The following is an 11658-nucleotide window of genomic DNA, read 5'->3' as shown; positions in this document are numbered from 1 at the left end:
CCCCGCTGATTTCAGGATTCCATCGGATTGGTCAGGGTCTTCAGATTGAGACCCCCACCAATCAGTAGATCGAGTGGGGATAAGAACATGCTTAAACCTCTAGCTCAGTGTTTCCCAACCAGAGTGCCTCCAGCTGTTGCAAAACTACAACTCCCAGCATGCCCGGACAGCCGTTGGCTGTCCGGGCATGCTGGTAGTTGTAGTTTTGCAACAGCTGGAGGCACTCTGGTTGGGAAATACTAATCCAGCTTCACTGATCAGCCGACCAATCCCAAAAAATTTTTACTTTTTCTATATGACGGGCAGACTGGGGCGCAGACGAGGACTCTCTAACGTTTTGGCGAGAAGGATGCGATTTCTTATTGATGTTCTCGTCTTTTGAGATGTTTTTTGAGCTTCATTTTCTTCGATCCGTATACAGAGAGGTCGTACTCCGTGGTTACATAGGGGAGGTCGCCCTGCACTCCAGGCTACAAGGAAAAACAAAAAAGTGTAAATACACAAAGTCTCCAATACGGATGAGACGGGACGTATCGCTGCCTCGCAGGGCGTCCGTACCTGATGCTTGAAGACGCAGTGCGGGATAGAGATGTTACCGATCAGCAAACAGTTCACCTGACGAAGGGTCTCGGGCGGTAAAGGGGTGAGGAGGTGGTAGATCTTCTTCTCCATGTCAACTCCCCGAATGATACCTAGAAATAGAACAACATTGTATCAAAGGGAACTGAGGGTGAAAATTAGGGATAGAGAAAATACTATCTCTCTCTCCTATCTCTCTCTCTCTCTCTCTCCCCCTCTCTCTCTCCCCTATCTCTCTCTCTCTCTCTCTCCTATCTCTCTCTCCTCTCTCCTATCTCTCTCTCCCCCTCTCTCTCCTATCTATCATCTATCTCATATCTCTCTCTCTCTCTCCCATCTCTCTCTCTCTCTCCCATCTCTCTCTCTCTCTCCCATCTCTCTCTCTCTCTCCCATCTCTCTCTCTCTCTCCCATCTCTCTCTCTCTCTCCCATCTCTCTCTCTCTCTCCCATCTCTCTCTCTCTCTCCCATCTCTCTCTCTCTCTCCCATCTCTCTCTCTCTCTCCCATCTCTCTCTCTCTCTCCCATCTCTCTCTCTCTCCCATCTCTCTCTCTCTCCCATCTCTCTCTCTCTCCCATCTCTCTCTCTCTCCCATCTCTCTCTCTCTCCCATCTCTCTCTCTCTCCCATCTCTCTCTCTCTCCCATCTCTCTCTCTCTCCCATCTCTCTCTCTCTCCCATCTCTCTCTCTCTCCCATCTCTCTCCTATCTCTCTCCTATCTCTCTCCTATCTCTCTCCCTCTCCCTCTCTCTCTCCTATCTCTCTATCACATCTCTCTCTCTCCTATCTATCTCTCTCCTATCTATCACATATCTATCTCTCTATCACATATCTATCTCTCTCTCCTATCTATCTCTCACCTATCTATCTCTCTCTCCTATCTATCTCTCACCTATCTATCTATCTCATATCTATCTATCTATCTATCTCATATCTATCTATCACCTATCTATCTATCTATCTATCACCTATCTATCTATCTATCTATCTATCTATCTATCTATCTATCTATCACCTATCTATCTCATATCTATCTATCTATCTATCTATCACCTATCTATCTATCACCTATCTATCTATCACCTATCTATCTATCACCTATCTATCTCATATCTATCTATCTATTTATCTATCTCATATCTATCTATCTCATATCTATCTATCTCATATCTATCTATCTATCTATCTATCACATATCTATCCTCATTTGATGTACACACTGGCGCCCTGATATTTATCTAACCAGGATGTACATTTCTGTAATACACATGAAGGGACTGCAGTCGACACGATGGGTTCAAATTAAAACTTAAAATCACGGCACAAAAAAAAAGCCCTGCTGGGAGTTTTGCAACAGCTGGAGTCACACTGGTTGGGAAACACTGTGCTAAAGGGTTAAACATCCAGCTGCCATAACAGGGAATAACAATTCGTCATACAGGAGACGCTTTAGCTAACGGGACAAGTATTAGTGACCGGTGCAGCGATGGCCCATATGACAGGGTCTTACCGAAGCCCACGCAGTCGCAGATTGGAGCCTGTGTTAGTAATACGGGGCCGCTGTCCTGACCGCTGATGTCATCCAGAATGTGGCAGAGCCCGACCCAGCTGGCGTTAGCAGAATACATGATGTGAGACGGCGCCACGTCTGCATGGATGACGCGCAGGCCGACGGCATTAAAAGGCACCTAAAGGAAAAACAACAACAGATAAGACAACTACCGTATATCCCGGCGTATAAGACCATTTTTTAACCCCGAATTTTCTTCTGAAACACCAGGTCTTATACGCCGAGTATTGAGGTCCGGGATAGGAAAACTTCTGATTATTTGCCCCCTGGTTTTTAGTATACAGTATTAGTTTTTAGCTGCTCTGGCCGGTTCCCGCCTGCAGCCACACACGGGAGCCGGCCCGGGCACATAATCATAGGTATTCCTATGCCAGACATCTCTGTGTCCTGAAAAATATTTTCGGGACATAAGAATGTCCGCCGGTCACTCACCATTCCCCGACGGCCTCCTGCGATCCTCCTGCAGTCAGGTCCACCGTCTCTACGGTTGTACGCACGGGACGTCAGTGACATTACATGCCTACAACCATAGAGGCAGAGGAGCGCAGGAGGACGCGCGCCGACCGGGGCCTGGTGAGTGACCGGCCGTGCTATCTTAAGTGATCCGGTCACCGCTCCCCGGTCCCGGCACCTACTGCTATGGTCCATAGACCATAGCAGTAGATGGTGACCCGGGCCGGAGGAGCGGTGACCGGATCACTGTGGGGGCAGTACAGACATACAGCCTCCAGCCATACACTGTATATGGCTGGAAGCTGTATGTCTGTTGGGGGGGGAACTGCCTACAAATGTGGGGGGGAGCTGGCGACCTAATGTGGGGGGGAGCTGGCGACCTAATGTGGGGGGGAGCTGGCGACCTAATGTGGGGGGGGAGCTGGCGACCTAATGTGGGGGGGGGAGCTGGCGACCTAATGTGGGGGGGGAGCTGGCGACCTAATGTGGGGGAGAACTATACTGCCTACCTAATGTGGGGGGGAACTATACTGCCTATCTAATGTGGGGGGGGGGGAACTATACTGCCTACCTAATGTGGGGGGGAACTATACTGCCTATCTAATGTGGGGGAACATGATGTCTACCTAATGTGGGGGAGAACTATACTAACAACCTAATGTGGGGGGAACTATACTGCCTACCTAATGTGGGGGAACTATACTGCCAACCTAATGTGGGGGAACATGAGGTCTACCTAATGTGGAGGGGAACTATACTGCCAACCTAATGTGGAGGGGAACTATACTGCCAACCTAATGTGGGGGGAACTATACTGCCAACCTAATGTGGGGGGAACTATACTGCCAACCTAATGTGGGGGAACTATACTGCCAACCTAATGTGGGGGGAACTATACTGCCAACCTAATGTGGGGGGAACTATACTGCCAACCTAATGTGGGGGGAACTATACTGCCAACCTAATGTGGGGGAACATGATGTCTACCTAATGTGGAGGGGAACTATACTGCCAACCTAATGTGGGGGGGGAACTATACTGCCAACCTAATGTGGGGGGAACTATACTGCCAACCTAATGTGGGGGAACATGATGTCTACCTAATGTGGAGGGGAACTATACTGCCAACCTAATGTGGGGGGGGGGAACTATACTGCCAACCTAATGTGGGGGGAACTATACTGCCAACCTAATGTGAGGGAACTATACTGCCTACCTAATGTGAGGGAACTATACTGCCTACCTAATGTGAGGGAACTATACTGCCTACCTAATGTGAGGGAACTATACTGCCAACCTAATGTGAGGGAACTATACTGCCTACCTAATGTGAGGGAACTATACTGCCTACCTAATGTGAGGGAACTATACTGCCAACCTAATGTGAGGGAACTATACTGCCTACCTAATGTGGGGGGGAACTATACTGCCTACCTAATGTGGAGGGGAACTATATTGCCTACCTAATGTGGGGGGAAATATAAGGTACCGTACATCGCGGTAGGAGGGGTAGTCTTATATGGCGAGTATATCCCAAACTCTCTATTTTAAATGTAACAGTTGGGGGTCGTCTTATACGCCGGTATATACGGTATATAAACTCCGATGTTTAATGTTATCCCGGTATTGTGGTTATTTACATAAGATCCCAAATCAGGATTTCCGTTTTACCAGATGCCTGACTTACATCTATAAAAGGGGAACCGTCTGCTCTCCGGACCTCTGTTTTTGTCAATATTTGAATTTCGCATAAAAAGATACCCTTCCTTATGTGCTCTGCTTTGTGTCATTCCTCTGTTACTCTTCCTGGCAGTAGATGAATAAAGTGAAAACTGGATGTTACCGTTTCCTTTGTAAACAGGGCCAGTCTGTATACAGCACTGTTTCCCAACCAGGGTGCCTCCAGCTGTTGCAAAACTACAACTCCCAGCATGCCCGTACAGCCAAAGGCTGTCCGGGCATGCTCGGAGTTGTAGTTTTGCAACAGCTGGAGGCACCCTGGTTGGGAAACACTGCTGTATACAGTCTGGTGCCATCTGATCATTGCTCACCGATTATGTAAAGCAGTAGTTTCATGTATTTCCAGTAAGAACAACAAAAGTGCATGTATTTCATTTACTTAGATGGGCACTATCACTTTAAGGGTATGTTCCCACGTACAGGATCCTGCGCAGATTTGATGCGCAGGATTTGTAACTGCAGATTAGAAGCGGTGCTCAGTCATTTAGTTTACACTGAAATCTGCAGCATCAAATCCTGCGCTTCAAATCTGCGTATGTGTGAACGTAACAAAAAAAAGACTTTTGGCATGTTCTAGAAACATGTCAAAAATTTTCATCTGTGTGGGTCTGAATGTTGAGACCCCAACCAATTGCTGGAATGAGGCGGAAAAAAGGATCGCCCTCTGCGTGTTCTCTCCCGGCTCTGTGCCACACGACCAGCGTAAGTCTATGGGATCGTCTCATTTGTGGCAGTCCACTGGGACCCCTGTGGATCAAAAGAATGTGGGTCTCTTGTCCACAGAGTGAATGGGGCGGCGGCCACGAGTTGCTGCTTAGTTTTCTCTCTATGGGGTTTATATAGATAAACAAGTACAGCGCTCGGCCGCCACCACAAAGTGTACAGCGCTCGGCCGCCTTAAAGTGTACAGCGCTCGGCCGCCTTAAAGTGTACAGCGCTCGGCCGCCTTAAAGTGTACAGCGCTCGGCCGCCTTAAAGTGTACAGCGCTCGGCCGCCTTAAAGTGTACAGCGCTCGGCCGCCTTAAAGTGTACAGCGCTCGGCCGCCTTAAAGTGTACAGCGCTCGGCCGCCTTAAAGTGTACAGCGCTCGGCCGCCTTAAAGTGTACAGCGCTCGGCCGCCTTAAAGTGTACAGCGCTCGGCCGCCTTAAAGTGTACAGCGCTCGGCCGCCTTAAAGTGTACAGCGCTCGGCCGCCTTAAAGTGTACAGCGCTCGGCCGCCTTAAAGTGTACAGCGCTCGGCCGCCTTAAAGTGTACAGCGCTCGGCCGCCTTAAAGTGTACAGCGCTCGGCCGCCTTAAAGTGTACAGCGCTCGGCCGCCTTAAAGTGTACAGCGCTCGGCCGCCTTAAAGTGTACAGCGCTCGGCCGCCTTAAAGTGTACAGCGCTCGGCTACCCTCATCAGTCACACACAGTGTAGTGGGCAGCAGTGCACATACTTGACACATTCACACAGAGTGACAAGGGACCCCCCCATTTTCATGGTTCCTGGGGGTCCCAGGGGTCAGATACTTCTCCTAATAGAGGATAGGTTGTAATCATGGGAAAGTTCCTTTAAGTATGAAACTCTGATACTATATCATTCCAGCATTTTAATGGTCACTATGCGGGGTCCCTCACACTGCAGCTTTCAGTCCACAGGTTCTGTACGGCAGCTAATATAGTGAGTACATCTGGTGTCTACAGGTTTAACCCTTTACTGCCCATTTTGTCTCTTCCACATCTATCACACGGCCGCTGCCTGATACATGCAAAGCGCAGATACCAAACACGGCCCTCTGAGCATGCAAATCGCTTAAGCTCCCTATTTCCTCTTGTATTACACGGAGGACGCTCATCCCTCCGAAAACATCTTTGTTGCATTTTAGACTTTTCTGTTTTGCATCTTTTGTGACATTGTATATTCTCATAATGTAAATAAACTCTATACGTTACAACGCCTGTAATCTGATATTAGCGTAACTAAGGAGCTGGATGAAAACAACATGGAGAAGTAAGAGTCTAGTGGTGTTAATGAAAGAAAGATATACACAGCTCAAAAACAAAGGGAACACAAAAACAATACAATGTATATACACTGCTCAATAACATAAAGGGAAGACAAAAACAATACAATGTATATACACTGCTCAATAACATAAAGGGAACACAAAAACAACACAATGTATATACACTGCTCAATAACATAAAGGGAACACAAAAACAACACAATGTATATACACTGCTCAAAAACATAAAGGGAAGACAAAAACAACACAATGTATATACACTGCTCAATAACATAAAGGGAAGACAAAAACAACACAATGTATATACACTGCTCAAAAACATAAAGGGAAGACAAAAACAACACAATGTATATACACTGCTCAATAACATAAAGGGAACATAAACAACACAATGTATATACACTGCTCAAAAACATAAAGGGAAGACAAAAACAACACAATGTATATACACTGCTCAATAACATAAAGGGAACACAAAAACAACACAATGTATATACACTGCTCAAAAACATAAAGGGAAGACAAAAACAACACAATGTATATACACTGCTCAAAAACATAAAGAGAAGACAAAAACAACACAATGTATATACACAGCTCAAAAACATAAAGGGAAGACAAAAACAACACAATGTATATACACTGCTCAAAACATAAAGGGAAGACAAAAACAACAATGTATATACACTGCTCAAAAACATAAAGGGAAGACAAAAACAACACAATGTATATACACAGCTCAAAAACATAAAGGGAAGACAAAAACAACACAATGTATATACACTGCTCAAAAACATAAAGGGAACACAAAAACAACACAATGTATATACACTGCTCAATAACATAAAGGGAAGACAAAAACAACACAATGTATATACACTGCTCAAAAACATAAAGGGAAGACAAAAACAACACAATGTATATACACAGCTCAAAAACATAAAGGGAAGACAAAAACAACACAATGTATATACACAGCTCAAAAACATAAAGGGAACACGTAAACAACACAATGTATATACACTGCTCAAAAACATAAAGGGAAGACAAAAACAACACGATGTATATACACAGCTCAAAAACATAAAGGGAACATAAACAACACAATGTATATACACTGCTCAAAAACATAAAGGGAAGACAAAAACAACACAATGTATATACACTGCTCAAAAACATAAAGGGAAGACAAAAACAACACAATGTATATACACTGCTCAAAAACATAAAGGGAAGACAAAAACAACACAATGTATATACACAGCTCAAAAACATAAAGGGAACATAAACAACACAATGTATATACACTGCTCAAAAACATAAAGGGAAGACAAAAACAACACAATGTATATACACCGCTCAAAAAACATAAAGGGAAGACAAAATCAACACAATGTATATACACTGCTCAAAAACATAAAGGGAAGACAAAAACAACACAATGTATATACACTGCTCAAAAACATAAAAGGGAAGACAGAAACAACACAATGTATATACACTGCTCAAAAACATAAAGGGAAGACAAACAACACAATGTATATACACTGCTCAAAAACATAAAGGGAAGACAAACAACACAATGTATATACACAGCTCAAAAACAAAGGGAAGACAAAAACAACACAATGTATATACACTGCTCAAAAACAAAGGGAACACGTAAACAACACAATGTATATACACTGCTCAAAAACATAAAAGGGAAGACAAAAACAACACAATGTATATACACTGCTCAAAAACATAAAGGGAAGACAAAAACAACACAATGTATATACACTGCTCAAAAACATAAAGAGAACACTAAAACAACACAATGTATATACACTGCTCAAAAACATAAAAGGGAAGACAGAAACAACACAATGTATATACACTGCTCAAAAACATAAAGGGAAGACAAACAACACAATGTATATACACTGCTCAAAAACATAAAGGGAAGACAAACAACACAATGTATATACACAGCTCAAAAACAAAGGGAAGACAAAAACAACACAATGTATATACACTGCTCAAAAACAAAGGGAACACGTAAACAACACAATGTATATACACTGCTCAAAAACATAAAAGGGAAGACAAAAACAACACAATGTATATACACTGCTCAAAAACATAAAGGGAAGACAAACAACACAATGTATATACACTGCTCAAAAACATAAAGGGAAGACAAAAACAACACAATGTATATACACAGCTCAAAAACATAAAGGGAACACGTAAACAACACAATGTATATACACTGCTCAAAAACAAAGGGAACACGTAAACAACACAATGTATATACACTGCTCAAAAACATAAAGAGAACACTAAAACAACACAATGTATATACACTGCTCAAAAACATAAAAGGGAAGACAAAAACAACACAATGTATATACACTGCTCAAAAACAAAGGGAACACGTAAACAACACAATGTATATACACTGCTCAAAAACATAAAAGGGAAAACAAAAACAACACAATGTATATACACTGCTCAAAAACATAAAAGGGAAGACAAAAACAACACAATGTATATACACTGCTCAAAAACATAAAGGGAAGACAAACAACACAATGTATATACACTGCTCAAAAACATAAAGGGAACACAAACAACACAATGTATATACACTGCTCAAAAACAAAGGGAAGACTAAAACCACACAATGTATATACACTGCTCAAAAACATAAAGGGAAGACAAACAACACAATGTATATACACTGCTCAAAAACATAAAGGGAAGACAAAAACAACACAATGTATATACACAGCTCAAAAACATAAAGGGAAGACAAACAACACAATGTATATACACTGCTCAAAAACATAAAGGGAAGACAAAAACAACACAATGTATATACACCGCTCAAAAAACATAAAGGGAACACTAAAACAACACAATGTATATACACTGCTCAAAAACATAAAGGGAACACAAAAACAACACAATGTATATACACTGCTCAAAAACATAAAGGGAACATAAACAACACAATGTATATACACTGCTCAAAAACATAAAGGGAAGACAAAAACAACACAATGTATATACACTGCTCAAAAACATAAAGGGAAGACAAACAACACAATGTATATACACTGCTCAAAAACAAAGGGAAGACTAAAACAACACAATGTATATAAACTGCTCAAAAACATAAAGGGAAGACTAAAACCACACAATGTATATACACTGCTCAAAAACATAAAGGGAAGACTAAAACAACACAATGTATATACACTGCTCAAAAACAAAGGGAAGATTAAAACAACACAATGTATATACACTGCTCAAAAACATAAAGGGAAGACTAAAACCACACAATGTATATACACTGCTCAAAAACATAAAGGGAAGACTAAAACAACACAATGTATATAAACTGCTCAAAAACATAAAGGGAAGACAAAAACAACACAATGTATATACACAGCTCAAATATATATAAAGGGAAGACAAAAACAACACAATGTATATACACTGCTCAAAAACATAAAGGGAAGACAAAAACAACACAATGTATATACACCGCTCAAAAAACATAAAGGGAACACTAAAACAACACAATGTATATACACTGCTCAAAAACATAAAGGGAAGACAAAAACAACACAATGTATATACACTGCTCAAAAACATAAAGGGAAGACAAACAACACAATGTATATACACTGCTCAAAAACAAAGGGAAGACTAAAACAACACAATGTATATAAACTGCTCAAAAACATAAAGGGAAGACTAAAACCACACAATGTATATACACTGCTCAAAAACATAAAGGGAAGACTAAAACAACACAATGTATATACACTGCTCAAAAACAAAGGGAAGATTAAAACAACACAATGTATATACACTGCTCAAAAACATAAAGGGAAGACTAAAACCACACAATGTATATACACTGCTCAAAAACATAAAGGGAAGACTAAAACAACACAATGTATATAAACTGCTCAAAAACATAAAGGGAAGACAAAAACAACACAATGTATATACACAGCTCAAATATATATAAAGGGAAGACAAAAACAACACAATGTATATACACTGCTCAAAAACATAAAGGGAAGACAAAAACAACACAATGTATATAAACTGCTCAAAAACATAAAGGGAAGACAAACAACACAATGTATATACACTGCTCAAAAACATAAGGGGAACACAAACAACACAATGTGACTCCAAGTCACTGACTGACACTTGTGTGAGATCCCACTGTCCACTCAGGAAGATCACTGATTGATAATCAATTTCACATGGAACAGACAACAGGTGGAAATTATAGGCAATTAGCAAGACACCCCCAATAAAGGAGTGGTTCTGCAGGGCGTGACCACAGACCACTTCTCAGTTCCTATGCTTCCTGGCTGATGTTTTGTCACTTTTGAATGCTGGCGGTGCTTTCACTCTAGTGGTAGCATGAGACGGAGTCTACAACCCACACAAGTGGCTCAGGTAGTGCAGCTCATCCAGGATGGCACATCAATGCGAGCTGTGGCAAGAAGGTTTGCTGTGTCTGTCAGCGTAGTGTCCAGAGCATGGAGGCGCTACCAGGAGACAGGCCAGTACATCAGGAGATGTGGAGGAGGCCGTAGGAGGGCAACAACCCAGCAGCAGGACCGCTACCTCCGCCTTTGTGCCAGGAGGAGTAGGAGGAGCACTGCCAGAGCCCTGCAAAATGACCTCCAGCAGGCCACAAATGTGCATGTGTCCACTCAAACGGTCAAACAGACTCCATGAGGGTGGTATGAGGGCCCGACGTCCACAGGTGGGGGTTGTGCTTATAGCCCAACACCGTGCAGGATGTTTGGCATTTGCCAGAGAACACCAAGATTGGCAAAATTCACCACTGGCACCCTGTGCTCTTCACAGATGAAAGCAGGTTCACACTGAGCACATGTGACAGACGTGACAGAGTCTGGAGACGCCATGGAGAACGTTCTGCTGCCTGCAACATCCTCCAGCATGAACGGTTTTGGTGGTGGATCAGTAATGGTGTGGGGTGGCATTTATTTGGGGGCAGCACAGCCCTCCATGTGCTTCCCAGAGGTAGCCTGACTGCCATTAGTTACCGAGATGAGATCCTCAGACTCCTTGTGAGACCATATGATGGTGCGGTCTGGGAGGACATCCCTCAGGAGACCATCCTCCGCCTCATCAGGAGCATGCCCAGGCGTTGTAGGGAGGTCATACGGGCACGTGGAGGCCACACACACTACTGAGCCTCATTGGGACTTGTATTAAGGACATTACATAGGGTTAGATCAGCCTGTAGTGGGGTTTTCCACTGTG

The 11658-nt window shown here is 42.9% G+C and overlaps 1 protein-coding gene across 1 annotated transcript in view; it reads right to left on the bottom strand.

Moving 5' to 3' along the window:
* Window positions 1-219: 219 nt before the first annotated feature.
* Window positions 220-11658, bottom strand: part of NOL9 (nucleolar protein 9) — a 29400-nt gene continuing 17961 nt past the window's right edge. The window contains exons 10-12 of the mRNA XM_056542941.1: window positions 2090-2267; window positions 559-692; window positions 220-470 (exon numbers count right to left, since the gene is read on the bottom strand). Of these exons, the coding sequence (XP_056398916.1) occupies window positions 360-470; window positions 559-692; window positions 2090-2267 (423 nt within the window). The 3' untranslated portion in view covers window positions 220-359. The remainder of the gene's footprint in view (window positions 471-558; window positions 693-2089; window positions 2268-11658) is intronic.

The sequence above is a fragment of the Hyla sarda genome, chromosome 10 (assembly GCF_029499605.1).
Source record: "Hyla sarda isolate aHylSar1 chromosome 10, aHylSar1.hap1, whole genome shotgun sequence".
In the NCBI taxonomy this organism is placed as follows: domain Eukaryota; kingdom Metazoa; phylum Chordata; class Amphibia; order Anura; family Hylidae; genus Hyla; species Hyla sarda.
This window is presented reverse-complemented; position numbering and strand designations above follow the sequence as displayed.